This window comes from Herpailurus yagouaroundi, unplaced genomic scaffold (assembly GCF_014898765.1).
Source record: "Herpailurus yagouaroundi ecotype Mexico unplaced genomic scaffold, PumYag 222, whole genome shotgun sequence".
Taxonomy (NCBI): Eukaryota; Metazoa; Chordata; class Mammalia; order Carnivora; family Felidae; genus Herpailurus; species Herpailurus yagouaroundi.
The window spans coordinates 8,157,642-8,175,446 of NW_024412453.1; the positions used below are offsets into that span (position 1 = coordinate 8,157,642).

The 17,805-nt window shown below is 43.4% G+C and overlaps 1 protein-coding gene across 1 annotated transcript in view; it reads right to left on the bottom strand.

Annotated features, from left to right (window-relative positions):
- Positions 1–17,805, bottom strand: part of ERCC4 (ERCC excision repair 4, endonuclease catalytic subunit) — a 34,438-nt gene that overhangs the window by 8,480 nt on the left and 8,153 nt on the right. Inside the window, exons 3-9 of the mRNA XM_040459004.1 lie at positions 15,120–15,315; positions 13,535–13,742; positions 10,318–10,498; positions 8,962–9,090; positions 7,432–7,542; positions 4,423–5,020; positions 2,023–2,115 (exon numbers count right to left, since the gene is read on the bottom strand). Coding sequence (XP_040314938.1) covers positions 2,023–2,115; positions 4,423–5,020; positions 7,432–7,542; positions 8,962–9,090; positions 10,318–10,498; positions 13,535–13,742; positions 15,120–15,315 — 1,516 coding nt within the window. The remainder of the gene's footprint in view (positions 1–2,022; positions 2,116–4,422; positions 5,021–7,431; positions 7,543–8,961; positions 9,091–10,317; positions 10,499–13,534; positions 13,743–15,119; positions 15,316–17,805) is intronic.

Genomic DNA, 17,805 nt, shown 5'->3' on the forward strand with positions numbered 1-17,805 from the left:
CTCATTTGGGACTTGGTGACCATCAACCAGAGCACGCTCGGGCAGAGGACGTTTTAAGAAGAGCGAAGGAACAGTGAGGAGGTACCGACCCACATCTAGTAGCACCAGCTCTCCGGTTGCATCTGCAAATCTCTGAAATCTGTTCCCTTCTCCTCGTCAGCCTAATCTTGGCTACCACCTTTTCTCCTGACTTGCTTCCCTGTTCCATCCCTTCCCCAGTTTGATGCCAGAGAGCGCCTCTAAAAATAGACTTCCCACTTAGAACGCTTCGGTGCTGTCTCACTGCCTCCACAGTCACGTTCTCGATCCTCACCAGGGCTTCCTGTATCTCGGCGCCTTCACGCACACTCCTCTCCGCCCTGTCGACTTAGCACCTAGGGCACATTCTTCACGCGTCGGCTTACGTGTCACCTCTCCAACGAAGCCACCCGTTGTCCCCACGCCGGGCCTGGTCTCTCTGGCACCCGCTACCACACCCTGTTCTTTCACCACTGTGGCCGGGCTCCATACAGGTCCGCTTAGTGTAATATTCCTGGTCACTTAACGCTCGTCTTTTCCACCAGAGGATGAGCTCGAGCAGCACAGGGACTTCCGGCACTGCTGTGACTACAGCATGTTCCTAGTGGCACAGGGCTTGGCACCTCAGAGATGCCCGGTACATGTCTGTTGGCGGTTTTGAGAGAGAGTCTAGAAGGCACAGAAGAAACGCTAAAAGCTTTGGACAGGAAGAGGCAGCCTGTTGAATACCTGGTTGGTTACCACGCTTTCTGAAATATTTTGCCAAAAAACATAAGTACACGCATATAAACCATCCCACAGAGCCTGTTAATAGAAAATACTTTCATAGGCTAAAAGGACTGGCCAGAAGCTGGAAGAATCCACGGCCAAGGCACATCGTACTCACAGAGGATTTGGCGGGGGGAAAGGGTACTGCCCATGTAACGAGCTGAGCCCCTCCACAGGGACCTAGCGGCACGGATTCAGTAAGCACCCGTTTCCAAGAAAGCATGCCCCGGAGGAAGTGGGGTACGGGGACATTTTACGTGTATACTGAGAGCCCACAGCCAGTGTTAGAGGAAGGCTGTCCACTGTGAAATTCTGTGGGGAGCCCTGGTGGGCTGACAGCCAGTGACAATGATTTCCGCCCTCTCGTTGCCACTGATACACTGCCAATGTCTGAGGCTTGGACGATTGGTCAGTCCAAGCCACGGTCTCCTCCACTCTAGCCTTTTCTCTAGCTCAGCTCGAGGATGCCCCGTCCAGCCCCTACCCTGGCTTTTGAGGCCCCTCAGAGATCATGTGGCCCATCTTCCCTCACCAAGCTGCCACCTCCTGGACAGCATCCCCTGGTGCGAGGTTATCAGATTTCCCCAGGACCTAGGGGGGGTAAAAGGTAGCTGACCGGTTTGTGCGTACCTCACTTAGAACATCTGCCTTATGTTACACAGAAGAGCATTTTCGATTTGGATTCGGCACGCTGCCAGACGCTCATCCTAAAACTCATACACGAATGTTTGGGTAAACGTCACACCGTCAAAAAAAATGTCTTCCTGGGGTGATTCTACTGCTGGTGATCTGAAGTGACTGGGTTGTAAAAGCATTTCCCGGCCAAAGGGAAGGCAGTCACCGACCCCAGACCATGGAAATTTTACAAGGAGGAACTAAATCATCACTCCAAGGCAAAGGAGAAATCTCGTGCATGGGGGTATGGGAAATTTAAGAACGTTATTTCTTCGGAAAGTAGTCGGTCGAGCTGTATTTTTGGTGTTTTGCGTCGCATGTCTTTACAAGCAGAGAAGCAGATCTCTCCGCGTTTCCAATATTCTGTCAAACCATCGAAAGGCAACCCGAGACGGGGGAGAAAGGAGAAAGGTGCACGTACCCCAGGGATGAAGCGGACCATAGGTTTATCTTGACGCGATCCTCCCAGGGTCTCCCCGTCTCCATCCCTCCTGAGGGCGATTATGCTATGCCTCCACTCAGAGAAGCCCCTAGACCTTGAAAGTTTCCATGTATTATTACCTTATGAGTTTTTCAAAAGCTTCCTTTTCTTTCCGCAAAGCCGTGAGATAGCGCTGTTCCTCTGTTGAGCCTCCGTATATAAGAAAGTAAACCCTGCCAGTTAAAACAGAACTCTTTTAGGCTGTAAAAACATAATTTTTAATCCCTAAAAGGACGAGCACAGCACAGCATTTGTGCATTGTGCATATGTGCAGCATTGCAGCAACCTAGAGGGCTGCAATAATAAATATTTGACCAAGAATAAAAGGTTCCATTAATCACACACCTAAAAACGAAGCTGCCTAAACCCCCACCTGTTAAAAGTCTCATTACCACATTTTTTTGCCCTCTTCACAGAAAGGAGGAACAGAGTTTAGGTAAACACTGAAATATAACTAGAGGGAGAGAGTAAGTCTTGCCTCAGAAGTATAAACAAATCAGAAAACACAGAATCTCGGCGGCTTCTCTTTTGTCACTTTTCTCTTTACCCCTCTGCCAAACGATAATTTGAAAAGCTGGCTGCTAGTTATAAAACGCAGCTTGTGAAAGTTCATGCCAGCGAGAAATAAACACATGAAATCTATATGACCTTTATCTTCCTTCTCGGTTCTTTTTTACCCATGTCTTAACAGAACCGAGTCAGTGCACGTTTTATATAAACACATGGGCATGGAAGACATATGGATGCTATCAGCCTCAAGACAATAATTCGGTATATTATTTTCTCTTAGGAAGGGCAGCTTTCCTATCTTGTTTGTTGCTAAGAGGCTGAATTAAGCACCTTGTCTGTCCTCCTTCTTCACCTTTTACTGGAGGTTTTCGGCCCTCAACTTTTCTTCCAGATGTCATACTCCTAGGTTATCTTTGAAGTGCGGACCGCTCAAAAACAAAAAAAACATACAAAAAAACACATTGGACAAGGAGTCCAGAGACCTCAGCTGTCCCCCAGAGGTGCGACATGGCCACGGGCAAGTAACTCATCACTTCTGGGCCTCAGTTTCCCACTGATGGAGACAGCAGTGGAACCCCAAGGTCCCTTCCAATTCTCACATTTTGTTTTCAAATATCACACTGTTCCATTCTCAGGCAACAGACAACTTTACAGCGAACAAGCTATCTACACAGGTGATCAATAGCAAAGTATGAAAAATCTACCAGCCTATAATTACTTGACCAGCTTCGTCCAATCTCTTCATCCTGTGTTATTTCTGACCCACCTGCTCCATTCATCTCTGCTCGGGAAGGTTGTGTCAGGTAAGCCGCTGGGAAGGCTTCTTTTGGCTCTGTTTTTGGTTCAGACTGAGTTCAGGATATTAATTTTGCTGTTTATTTCCTTCAGATAATTGGAGGGCCAGAACACTATATTCTTTGAGAGGCATCCTTTTCTCAATCTGATATTTCTCTAGATTTTTTTAGCTGCTAATTCTTGAAACTCAAGAAAACTTGGTACAATAATTCCCCAAACACTTTCGTTTTATGTGGATGTAACTTAGAGTCACTTCAAATTTATATGGATGACCTTTCAGAAGATCGAAATTACGGAGGTGAGTCATAACTACAGTAATTTTGGGTGGAGGTTATGATATTATAGATTTTCTGGCCTTGTTCAGATCCAGCACCCCAGAAGCTACAACCAATGCATAAGGCACACAGTATGGAACAGCAGGGCGGTAAGTAATGGGAATACAAATCATTCCCTAGATTTGTTGTTCTGCTAGGCATCTGACACGCTTCATATGCAAACTTCCTAGATTGGTCAGAAAGCAAAAGAAGGTTTCATAAACTCCACCCACCCATCATGACAACAGATCGTTAAAGACAATCCATGTGTAGCTGGTGCAGTGTCTGTGTTAAAGCCTGAAGAACTGTGAGATTGGAGCCTTTCAGAAATAGTTCAACGGATGGACTATTACTTGGCCACGAAAAAGAATGAAATCTTGCCATCTGCCACAACGTGAATGGACCTCAAGGGCAGTGTGCTAGGCGAAATAAGCCAGAGAGAGAAAGACAAATAAATACCATATGATTTCACTTACAAGTGGAATCTAAAAAGAAACAAAACAAATGAACAAACAACAACAGAGAGAGAGACTCAGACAGCGAACACAGTGATGGTTGCCAGAGGGGGTGTGGGGAGAATGGGCAGAATGGGCGACGGGGATGAAGAGGTACAAACTTATAAAATAAATAAGCCGCGGGATGAAAAGTACAGCATTGGGAATATAGGCGATGATATCGTAACACACTTATCATGGTGAGCATTTTAGAACGTATATAATTGCCCAATCACTGTGTTGTACGCCTGAAACTAATCGAACAGGTCAAGCTATACTTCAATAACAGAGATATATATATATATATATATATATATATATGCATCAAAAAAGAGAGAGGAAAGAGCTCATGTTCTTTATAACTTGCCTCAGAGGCTTCCCGGGCCTACTCGCCCGGTAAATCTCAAGCTGGCGAACAAACGTTAGCTCGGCGTCGTACAGAACCACGTATCTCGGTTCCACCTCGTGTAGCACCCTTGTCAGAGCGTAGGGGTCACTGCAGCCCAAGAGAGGGTGGATGATGGTGAGCGGGTCTTTCAGTATTCCATAAGCGGCATCGGATGACAAGTTTAAGTCAAATTCCTCGTGCTTGATTTCTTCTAAGGAACTGTCTGGGCTACTGCCCGTGTCTCCAGCACAGCGTTCCTTGGCATCCCCTTCCTCTTCCGGTTCTTCAGGCTTTCCTATCATCTGTGTTAAAGTTAACCGCCGCTTCTTCTTCTTGAGAGTCCTTTCTTTGGGGGCAGCCCTCTGTTTGCTGTGGGGGTCTTTAGGCCTTTTGTGAGATTTCGCCATTCTCTTTGCACTGTCCTCACTTCTAAATTGCACCCACACGTCCTCGGCTTTGCTGTCCCTCTCAAAGGTCTTCCTGTAGAGCCTCAACAAGAAGGCCTCTGCTCCGATCGTGATATACTCTCTCAGCTGGGAACACGTTCGCTCATCACTTGCACAAATCAGTACCTGACCTAAAATTACCAAACAGCGTAATGTTACCATTACCTCACGTGTCCCCCCACCGCCACCACACCCCCGTTCTCTGTCCGCCTGCTCGCCTCCTCCCCTGACAAAGAAGACACATCTTACCCCTTGGCGCATTTACAATTTGTTTAAAAAGGGTCTCAGATGCTTATCAAATGCTTTCCCTCTCTGACAGGATTAGTGAAATCTTTTGAGTAAAGTTGAATCCAGAAACATTTAGTCTTAGGAAAGCCTAGCCGTGGTATAATGGAGGCTTTACAGAAGCTCTTTTTAATTAATAATTTTCCAGAGGATTTTATATGCCAAAATAAATTCCAAATGGATTACTGAGTCAAATGTTAAATATTAAATCATTAAAAAAGAAAGGCAACTACTCTCCATCTCTGTGGATGGAGATGATTTTCCAGGCTTAAAAACACTGGAAGATATCTCAGACAAGACTGATATCTATAATCTGAGAGGGACTCTATATAAGAAAAAAACTGTGCATTAAGAAAGCTAAAGACAGAAAAACGACTTTACAAAACAACTATCAGAAATGATAGTATCTTTAATATATAAAAAGCCAATACAAACCGAGGACATAACCTAATTTGGCCAAGGAAAAGAAAGACAATTCACCAAAGAGGAGAAAGCATTAAGAAAACATTGTGCTTGGGGCGCCTGGGTGGTTCAGTCGGTTACAAGTCCGACTTCAGCTCAGGTCATGATCTTATAGCTCATGAGTTCGAGCCCCACATCGGGCTCTGTGCTGACAGTTCAGAGCCTGGAGCCTGCTTCCGATTCTGTGTCTCCCTCTCTCTGACCCTTTCATGCTTGTGCTCTGTCTCTCTCTCTCTCAAAAATAAATAAACATTAAAAAACATTTTTTACATTAAAAAAAGAAAACATTGAGCTTAGCAAACACCAAATTTCAAAGGAACATTTTTCTCCAAATTAATAAAATTGTTACACATATGTATGTATATACACACTCGAATATATGATCTCCAGTCACTGCTAAGTGAAAAAGAGATGAGCTCTTACATTGCTAGAAGAAATGAAAACTCATAAAAATTTCATGTAAGTCAAATGTGGTAATATGTCTCAAGAACGTTATCATTTGACTTGCTAATTATATATCCAGAAATTACATTGCACTGTGACCTTAACAATGTGAAACAGAAAATACAGAAAAGAAAACCTGGAGGAAATACACCAATGTGGCTTCTAGACATAATTTTTTTTCCCCTTCTCTTTTTTCTTGGTACTTTTCAATTTTCCTAAGGGAGCAGGCATGACTCGGAGTCTTAAATCAAAGTACCATACGTTCTCAGATAATATCACCAGCATATTTACTCATGTAAGAATTATGTGCTTGCCTTTACTGATTCATAGGAGTTCAAAGTCTCAATAGACTAAAGAAAAATCTAGTTTTTGTAAACATCTGGTTTTGGGGCGCCTGGGGGGCTCAGTCGGTTAAGTGTCTGACTTTGGCTCAGTCGTGATCTCACGGTTTGTGGGCTCGAGCCCCACGTCAGGCTCTGTGCTGACAGCTCGGAGCCTGGAGCCTGTTTCAGATTCTGTGTCTCCCCCTCTCTCTGTCCCTCCCCTGCTTGTGCTCTGCCTCTGTCGCTCTCTCCAAAATAAATAAACATTAAAAAAAAAAAAGTAAATATCTGGTTTTATTTAAAAAAATTTTTTAGTGGGTTTGGTCTACGATGCTAATCTACTAGTATACTCAGGCTTGAAGAGAGGGGCCCTAAAATCTGGAATTTTTTTTTTCAGGGCCACGTCAGTGTTGATCCACAGAACAGTTGAGACGTCTTTGGAAAGACACTTGCTGAGAATATAAAACAAGCCCATTAGCTTTCTCCTCGGGGGATTCTAGATTGAAATCATGGTGAATGTGTATGTGGAGATTAGCTGCATCTTTAAATAGAAGTCCTGAGAAGTCAACCAGCCCAGCAAGACAGCCTGCTTTCTACAAGTATGCAAGGATTCAACCAGGAGAAAATCACATCAAACGAACAGAAAGGAGGCTGTTCATCTGGCACTTATTCTTTTACGTCTGATAAACAAAATAACAGTAAGTTACTTTTTTTTTTTTTTAATTTTTTTATTTTTTAACATTTATTTTTGAGACAGAGAGAGACAGAGCATGAACGGGGGAGGGGCAGAGAGAGAGGGAGACACAGAACCGGAAGCAGGCTCCAGGCTCTGGGCCATCAGCCCCAGAGCCCGATGCGGGGCTCGAACTCACAGACCGCGAGATCATGACCTGAGCTGAAGTCGGACGCTTAACCGACTGAGCCACCCAGGCGCCCCAATAACAGTAAGTTACTTTTAAAGGACTAATAACGAAGACTCATTTGCTCCATTTTGAAAGCAAACGTCCTCTTTTTTTTTTTTTTCCTACCTGGACCCCCAAGCGCTTCACTCTCCTTATTTTCCGCCTCAATTTCTTTCAGTACTTCGGTCAGAGCTTCCCACTTCGGGTTGCTTTCTAGCACCAATTCCTTTTTTGTTTCTGTATGGGAATAAAAGGATAACCTCATTCTCCAGGGTAGTATTCACCTGTAAAGTGTTCCACAGGCTTTCCAAACAACACAACACAGACAACACAAGCGTCATTCCAAAAGCTTGTTCTTTTGAGCTTCCTTCCTGATGCCAGATAGAAACTACTTTCTTGAAAAACGTCTCTTTAAGGTCTAAATAGAAGATATTTGAAACCGACATTAACAGAGGTTTCATAGTGGGGCGCCTGAGTGGCTCAGTCAGTTGAACGTCCACTCTTGGTTTCGGCTCAGGTCATGATCTCACGGATCATGGGTTTGAGCTCACATCAGGCTCTGTGCTTACAGCATGGAGGCTGCCTGGGATTCTCTCTCTCCCTCTTTCTCTGCCTCTCTCTGGCCTGCACACATGCTCTCTCTCAAAATAAATAAATGAACTTTAATTTAAAGGAAAGAGAGGTTTCATAGTGCCTTGAGAGAAAGTTACATGTATGTCATGAATTTCAGATGATTCTGTATTAGTTGTCAACCGTGATACTATATATAAGCTGCTACATAAAACGAAAGAATTAGTACAGAGGAAGAGTATTTATTATTTCTAATCCGCATGACTTTCACATTCCTGAAAATGGAATACAAGGAGACCACAATCAAACATTTCTGTAAGTACCCAAACGCATCACTAATGTATTTAAGTTTTGAACTAGACCTTTGAACTAGGCAGAAAGTCAGCATCAATCCTATCCCATGCTTTAAAAAAACCAATGAGGGGCGCCTGGGTGGCTCAGTCGGTGAAGCCTCCGACTTCAGCTCAGGTCACGATCTCACGGTCCGTGAGTTCGAGCCCCGCATCGGGCTCTGGGCTGATGGCTCAGAGCCTGGAGCCTGCTTCCGGTTCTGTGTCTCCCTCTCTCTCTGCCCCTCCCCCGTTCATGCTCTGTCTCTGTCTGTCTCAAAAATAAATAAACATTAAAAAAAAATTAAAAAAATAAAAAATAAAAAAAACCAATGATATTTGTCATACCCACTAGATAAGTATTGGAATAAACCTATTCTTGCCTCATTCTGGTATATTTATTTTTGTACAGCTAAAAGGAATGGTAAATATTCTGTTAAGACTGTAAGTGCCAAAAGTAGTTATTATTCTGAAGTAAAAAAAAAAAAAAAAGTATCAATCAATAGTTCTTATATAGCAGTAAGAACACTCCTGACTGATATTTGGCAGTTGTTATCCGGAATCCTCTAACAACGGATTCTAGGACTTGCCACGCTGGATACTTTCAACTTACGTTACACATAACACGCCTTTAACATACAGGCACGCATTCTTCACACAGCTGAAGGAGACTGAGGATTACACGTTGACTTGGTAAGAATTTTCACATCAAATACTTAAATAAGAGACACAGTTAAAGATGAAGCCTACAGGATACCTTGCACTTGTTCAATTTCCGTTTTTTCAGACACTTTGCCTTTTTTGTTCATTTTGGCATCTGGAAGATGATAAACCCTTGCTCGAGCATTAACAAACATCGAGGTGCTGGAGTCAAGAAAGAGCCAACCTAATATGAAAAGTTAAAAAAAAAAAAAAGGCCTTCAATTTGGGATGAATTTTAAAGACTCTCTGATGGTCACATGCCCTATCTATAAAACTACCTGCCATCGTGTTCTCTGAACCGTACCTTCTCCCTTACTGAGGCCTCACTGTTTGATTAGGCCAGTGGGCTTTCAAAGTGTGGCCTACTGACCTCTGGGGGCCACCAAAATGTTTTCAGGGAGTCTGGACCTCAAAACTATTCTCAGATGAGTAATAATTCCTTATTTGGTTTTTTCCCCACTGTGTTGACATTTCTGGTAATGGTGCAAAAGCATTGGGGGGTAACACTGCTGGGCGCCTGAGCGTCATCAAGGCAGTAGAACCAAAGAGTACTAGTGGTCAATGTGTTCTTCACTGCTGTGCATTCGTAGCTTATTACTTAATGTCCCTGATGAAGCAATAAAAACTATTAATTGTAGGGGCGCTTGGGGGGCTCAGTTGGTGGAGTGTCTGACTCCTTTCTGTTCAGGTCATGATCTTGAGGTTGTGGGACTGAGCCCTGCATCAGGCTCTGTGCTGAACATGGAGCCTGCTTAATATCCTTTCTCCCTCCCTCCCTCTCTCTCCCTCTGCCCCTTTTTCCTGCCTGCTTGCTCTCTCTCTCTCAAATAAAACAAAATAATTTTTAAAAGTTAAAAACATTACTAATGGTAGTAAATCTTGGCCTCAGAGGACAACGGACCCCATTTTGAAAATCAACGGTCTAGTCAAACAGTGACAGAGGTCACATTAGTGGGGCAGATGTGGCTGGTAGAAAAACAAGACGGTAGTCAACTGTTTAAGTACGTTTCTCTACAAATCTCTTCAGTCCTCAGCACTCTAGCTGATGAAACCCTAAACTCCCTTGCTGTTTCTTAGGAGAAAATGAATTTGAAGTTCTTAACAACTAAACTTCCAGAACACAACCTATTTCTAAGTTGGGGACTGCCTGTAATATACAGAGTCTTTTCTAGAAATAAAATTGCCCGGAATGGATATGAATATTTATTATTATACAGAACAGAAGTTCAGTAGGCGGAAACATTAGCTATCAATAAAACCTACATCCTTATGCTATGAACATAAAACGTAATTTGAAAGCTTAGTATACCGTGTAGTTGAATATAGCACTCCCCACATCTGATTCCCCAACAAAATCCGACACTTTATTCAAATCAGCTCCCATAATAATATTAGTATTTTTATCTCCCACCTGAATTCTGACCAAAAGCCTTCTCTGTCGCTCTCAGAGATTCCAGAAGATTAAGGAATGTGATACAATCATACTGAGAGAGATACTGCAGCAAAGTTCGTAGTATCTTCAAATCCTGAACCAAGGACTTAGTCTTGGCTCCAAGCTGGTGCCACAAGGGATCCAGATAATGGCGGATCGTCTAAAACAAGAATACAGTTTAGTATGGCTAAAAATATATTCGATATAGCTATTATTTTTTTATTTATTATTTGAGAGAGAGAGCGAGCGAGCGTGGGAGCAGGGGAGAGGCAGAGAGAGGGAGAAAGGGAATTTCACACAGGCTCCACGCTGTCAATGCTGAGCCTGATGTGGGGCTTGAACTCATCAACCATGAGCTCATGACCTGAGCCAAATTCAGACGCTTAACTGACTGAGCCACCCAGGTGTCCCCGATCATTTGTTTTCATGAAACATCAAAGCTTACAGCTTAGACCCGCCCAGTTTCTGCCGAGTTTGGCTGTGACCCTATCCTGGATACATAAAGATGTGGGATCCAGCTGAACAGGGAACAGAGGGCACATACCAGGGAAACTACATGATATCAAATTAAATAACGATGTACCTTAACTCTGTGGTGTAAGTGATTTGCTTGGGGTTTTTTTCCCCCCAATGTGATTCATGGATGGAAAAGAATTTGTTAAATTAACAAGGGACTACATTTGAATATTTTCTGGGATCCTAAAGTGTTGCCTAAAATGAAGGCTAGCTTTGGCATGTACTATGTAGGTATCTACGTATCCACTGCTACGTATATACACGTCCTTCACAAACTGATTCTTTTTTTTTTTTTTTACTGTTTATTTATTTTTGAGAGAGAGACAAGAGTGCGAGCAGGGGAGGGGCAGAGAGAGAGGGAGACACAGAATCTGAAGAAGTCTCCAGGCTCTGAGATGTCAGCACAGAGACCGACGCAGGGCTCGAATCCACGAACAGCGAAATCATGACCTGAGCTGAAGTCGGACTCTTAACCGACTGAACTACCCAGGCGCCCCACAAACTATTTCTTAACTAAAAAGGATAATACCTGTAGCATGCTATGGAAGGAGTATCACTACACGGCACCTTACCCAACAAATTCATACTCAGAAGGAGTATCTGGGTGACCATATAATTTACTGTCCAATCTGGGGCTCTTATGGAAATGAAATTACATTATTAATAATCACTCCGGGACAACAGACAGATCCTAGAACTATCCTAGACAAACTGGGACATATAACTGCATGCCTGCTTTGTAAAATAATCTACAAAAGTTAAATTTTCTGGGCACCTGGGCAGCTCAGGCAGTCGAGCATCCGACTATCGATTGCTGCATGGTTGTGGGATCAAGCCACGCTCAGTGTGGAACCTGCTTAGGATTGCCCCTTCCCCACTCCCCCGCCCCGCCCCTCTCTCTCATTCATGCTCTCGCTCTCTCTCCTATACTTTTTTTAATGCTTATTTATTTTTGAGAGAGACAGAGACAGAACACGAGCGGGTTAGGGGCGGAGAGAGAGGGAGACACAGAATCCAAAGCAGGCTCCAGGCTCTGAGCTGTCAGCACAGAGTCTCACATGGGGCTCGAACCCATGAACCATGAGATCATGACCTGAGCCAAAGTCGGACGGTCAACCAACTGAGCCACCCAGGTGCCCCTCGCTCTCTCTCTTAAACAAATGTTAATCTTCTGGGGCGCCTGGGTGGTTCAGTTGGTTAAGCATCCCACTTCGGCTCAGGTCATGATCTCACGGTTCGTGGGTCTGAGCCCCGAGTCAGTCTCTGTGCTGACAGCTTGGAGCCTGGAGCCTGCTTCGGGTTCTGTGTCTCCCTCTGTCTCTGCCCCTCCCTTGCTCATGCTCTGTCTTTCTCTGTCTCTCTAAATAAATAAATAAATAAATAAATAAATAAATAAATGTTAAAAAAATTAAAAAAATAAAAAAATTTTACAAATGTTAATTTTCTAACAAGATGAGAGTCATGTCTGCATTTACATCTGGTTGCTGAAAGAATACCCAAAATAATACTTTGACCTTTACCAGGGAATGAGAAACAGAAACTTAGTACAAAACCTATCAGGTTATATTTTGTTTTTTAATAAGGACGCACACATTCTATTAAAAGAATGGGAAGGGTTTTTTTGTGGTTTTTCTTTGTGGCTTCACATGCACTAAACTGTAAGAACAGAGGAACAAAACATAATGTAATTAGTTTTATGTATCATTATTTCAATAGAAGCACTTTCTGGAAGAATCAGAGATATGAGGAGTTAAAATTTTCCTTTTAAATAATCACTGTGAATTATTTCCAGTGACACACAGATGCATTCAGAGCTTAAAAGACAGGAACTTGTTCCACCAAAATATAGAAAAAAAAAAAAAAGCTGCCAGGAATTTTTTTAAAAGTCAGCGTTTTCTGGATCTACAATTCAATTTTAGACATTTACGCATCTGTATTAATATTCATCTACAATAGAAAACATCAGTTAGAATAAAAGTTCCTTGAACTAAAAGTCTTAACATTTTCTCAACTGAAAACGTAATTTTAGGACACAGCAAGGTTCACATTCCTCAGTAATGAAAACTCGTCCCAATTATTTTTATTCCAAACAGAAGATCATAAATTATGAAAGCATTCTCATGTAAAACTCTTCTATCTGTAGATATCCAAATGCTGTCATTTCAGAGCAAAAAGGTTATTTTTCCTTCTCTTAATTATACTTGAAATACAAGATAACCACTGTATAACTGCAAAAATAAAGAGTTGTGCTTACAGGTCAATCCATGTATTCTACTACAAATTATTACTCTCCAGTAAACCGAACAGGTTGTACTTAAATCACCTCCAGATGAGTTTTAAAATAACAACAATTTCTGGGGCGCCTGGGCGGCTCAGTCAGTTAAGCGTCTGACTTCGGCTCAGGTCATGATCTCGCGGTTTGTGAGTTCGAGCCCCGCACTGGGCTCTTTGCTGACGGCTCAGAGCCTGGAGCCTGCTTCGGGTTCTGTGTCTCCCTCCCTCTGTGCCCCTCCCCTGCTCACACTCTGTCTCTCTGTCTTTCTCAAAAATGCATATAAAAAAAACGTTTAAAAAAATAACAGCAATATCCTATTGAGGACACTGCAATTAGCAAAAGAACTTGGATTCTTCAAAGCTGTAACCTAACACACGGCGCTTACAAGGAAAAGAGGCAGAGTACCTTGTCAAACGGTTTTCCGATAGCATTTTCTAAAGACAAATCTTCAACTTCCAGCGATGGGTTGTGGCATTTCAGTTCTTTCAGACACGCATTTAGGATGTCCAGGATGGCAGTCTGTATGGCGAGCATGGCAGGCGTCATAGAAACGTGAATTTCTACAACTTCAGGTTTGTGCTGTTCTAAGAATGAGTTTACTGCTACATGGAACCTGAAGAGACAAATCGTTTCCAAACGTTTTCTCCGAGACCAGAAATAACACGGCTCTCAATTTTTGCTCTCTCAGGGTTTTTGGAAATGCAACTAAGACACAAACCAAACAGACAGCAAAATGACAATGTTTTCAGAAGTACTTTTAATCTCAACGAAAGGATGCATTCGTTGAATAAGGCGGGGGGTCAGCAAAAATATGGTCTGGGTCCAAACCAGTGCCTGTTTTTTTTTTTTTTTAATGTTTATTTATTTTTGAGAGAGAGGGAGAGAGAGACAGAGCACAAGCAGGGGAGGGGCAGAGAGAGGGGGAGACACAGAATCCGAGGCAGGCTCCAGGCTCTGAGCCGTCAGCAGAGCCCGACGTGGGGCTGGAAACCATGAACCATGAGATCATGACCTGAGCCAAAGTCAGATGCTCAACCGAGTGAAGCCACCCAGGCGCCCCGTTTTTGTTGTTTTTTTTTTTTTTTCATTCCCTGTTTTTAGAAATAGTGTTATTGGAACACAGCCGTGCCCAGTGTTTATGTATTGTCTATGGCTGCTTTCCTGATGTAACAGCAGACTGGAAGCATTGTCACAAACCACATGGCCTGCAAAGCCCAAAATATTTACTATCAGGCCCTTCACAGAAAAAGCTTGCCTATCCTTGAGACAGCATAATCAAGAAAGGCAAAAGACCCTGGCAATTACTCTCAAATACCATGTAGTGTAACCAAAATACGTATCAGCATAGGTGCGAGATGTTTGAACACTGGAACCTTCCGGGTTTTCCTAGACATTTACAGGAATTCTTCAAAACTCTTTACGCTTTGGGGCCCTGAGTGGCTCAGTCAGTTAAGCGTCCGACTTCCGCTCCGGTCACGATCTCACGGTTCATGAGTTCGAGCTCCGCCTCAGGCTCTGTGTTGACTGCTCGGAGCCTGGAGCCTGCTTCGGATTCTGTGTCTCCGTCTCTCTGCCCCTTCCCTGCTCGTGCTCCGTCTCTCAAAAACAAATAAACGTTAAACAAAATTAATAAAACAATCTTTGTGCCTTATTCCCTGACGGGTAATTTTCAGAGGGAGTTTAGTTCTCCTAAACCTGTTATATACCTTAGGCTCTCGATTCCCTGGGTGTTGCGCTAAACGTAGAAGAAGCAATAAAGTGGCTGCCTTTGGATGGATGTGACGGGCTACCAGAAAAGGAAATATCAAATCCGTCTCTCCTTTTAAAATAATCACAAATGAGGTAACCATATGTTTCTATTTGATGCACTTGGTATGGACCTGGCTATCGTATGTCAAGTGCAATTCCTATAAATTTTACATCACTTTCGAGTGCACGCTTAAGTCGTAGTGGATTCTCTCACAGAAATCTGTCACATAAGGCTATTTACCTTGGCCACAGATACAGCTTCCCTACGAAAAGATTTCGCATCACTCTTTCCACGTGACAAAAACCAGTGTCAAAGGCGACAGCATTGTCTGTGAAAGCTTTAATAAAACCACGCTTGTTTTTCTGGCGGAACAGACGCAAGATGAATGCTTCTTGACAAGACTCGATTATCCTGTGCGCTCTATACACCAAGATGCCTGGGAGGAGATAATAATTTAGATTACAGAACAGACAAGGAAGTTCATGCTCGTTTTCATTCACTGATTTTACCACATTTCTCTTGAGCACAGGCGGTGTGCTCGTCTGGGCCGGAGATACAGCAGTGAACACACAGATGGCAATCTGTGTCCTTGCGGTACTTACGATACACAATATAAACAAAGAGACGATTTAGTGAGTTGTACAGCGATAAGGGCTGGGGAGGAAAAAAGGAATCCGAGGAGGAGGAGGAGAGGGAGTGTGTGTGAGAGGTGATGGGGGGCAACTTTAGGCAGGGTCGCCTCGTTGAGGCTCTATCTGGGCCAAGGCTAGATGGAAAAGAGGAGGTGAGCCTTGTAACCACGTGCACCAAGACCGGTCCAGGATGAGGGGACAGTAAGAGCAAAGGCCCTGGGGTGGGGTGTGTCCGGCACGGCGGAGGAAGAGTTTCTGAAAGCAAAGTGCCTCGCTGACTCTCCTTTCATATGGGAACCAGATGTGGACTACAGAAAAGAGGGCCATTTCACAAGTCTGGGTAACATCTGTACCACCTACTAGAATAATTCAATTTTTGGAATCAGAGGATATTCAACTGAGAGATAAACTAGCCCATTAAAATATAGACCTTTAATGAATATATTTACTACATCTGGGTTTGGGGGTGCTGTGATTAGGACACTTCTGAGATCACAAAAACAAGGAAATTATTATAAATTTCCTTATTTATAAAATGAGAGCACTGACCAGATAACCTTTCTTTTGTGTGTATAATACATCCATGAGACATGACACATATATGCCATTTTGATGCAGGGTGATTAGCAAATTAGGAAGACGTATGACACAAGAGTGCACGGATGTCATTTCTGAATCAAAAACTCAATTATTCTGTGATGATTCTTAGTCTTTGAGACCGACATCAAGCCAATTACCTTACATAAAAATTTGTCATAAATGTGCTTATGTGTTTTTGTACCAGTTCCCATGACTCCTAGCATCTGGGAAATGACATTAATAGTGATTTATGGCCCCTTTTAGTAGTTCAGGAGGCTCAATTCAGATTCTGCTCTTTTGGCGTTTAAGTTTTGGACTGAGGTGGAGAGAGCTACCATCTATTCTAATTCTAGCTAAGCACACTATTTTTCAGATGTGCTAAAAATCAGTAAGTGTTATTCAGGAATTTACAGACAAAGGGTTTTCAATAACTGCAATACGTGTACATAACAAATTTACAACTCAGAAAAGATCCTGGACTTAAGACGCTGGGCTTTTCCAAGTACTTTACTGGGCTACACTTGGCTGGCCTAGACTGAGATATTATATAAGGTTGAAGTGATAAAGGTGGGCTTCTAAAGGAAAGATGGGCCTCAATTTAAGACAATGTTCTGCTCCAGCTCACCTGGTGGCTCAGTTGGGTAAGCGTCTGACTCGTGATCTCAGCTCAGGTCATGATCTCACGGTTTCGGTTCGTGAGATCGAGCCCCATGAGAGCCTGCCCAGAGCCTGCTTAGGATTCTCTCTCTTCTCCCTCTCTACCCCTCCCCCGCGCGTGCACGTGTGCACACAGGTTCTCCCTTCTCTCAAAATAAATAAAGAAACATTAAAAAAAGAAAAAAGAAAGAAAATGTTGTGTTCCAAAAGGCTGTCATTCTTTTGGAACCCAGATGGAAGAAGAGAATACTCCATCCCGGGCACTGGGGTCAGGTACTTTTGCAGACTTATTCATTTAATCCTCAGAATTCTATGATGTAGGTATTGTTATGAGATCAGGAGAGGCAAACAGGTTGATCAAGGTCATCCGCCAAGCAATGGGAGGCTAAAGGTCCCAAACCATGTGTGCCTGAAGACAAAGCCTGGTTTCTCCTAAGTGACACCCCCTGAGGACTCCCCACCACCCCCGACACACCGTTTGAAAAACCAGCAACAAGAAAACACGAGCAGGTATACTTCTGGGGGCAACTGCGGTCTCACCAAAGCCTCCTTACATTTCATTCTGATGCTCCCACAACAGTTCGTATCTCATCCTGTACTGCGAGTACTGCTTTCCACCTGCCTCCTCCACGACACCGCTTGAGGACAAGGACATCACAACAAGCAGTCATCAGAGAATGCTGGACTGTGTGCTGAGCATGAAGCTAAGAATTTTACAAACATGATCTCATTTCACCCGTGTGCTAAGCCTAAGAGGAAGGCACTATTACAGTCTCCCATTTATGGGTGAGTAAACGGAGTCCTGATGACATTAAGGAACGTGCCAGGGGTCACAACTTTGGTACACAGGGGAGGCGGGGTCAAACCCAGAGGGAGCCTAGCTCAAGAGTTCACCAGTCTCTCGTTCATCTGTCTCCAGGACCTACCACATCCCTGCCAAACAAAGGACCCTTAGGACACTAAATGTTTGTTGAGTGAACAGAAAACTGGATTATAGCACTGGGCGCACGAACCTAACATGTAACATGGGAGGGTTTTTTTAAGCGTCCCGTGGAAAG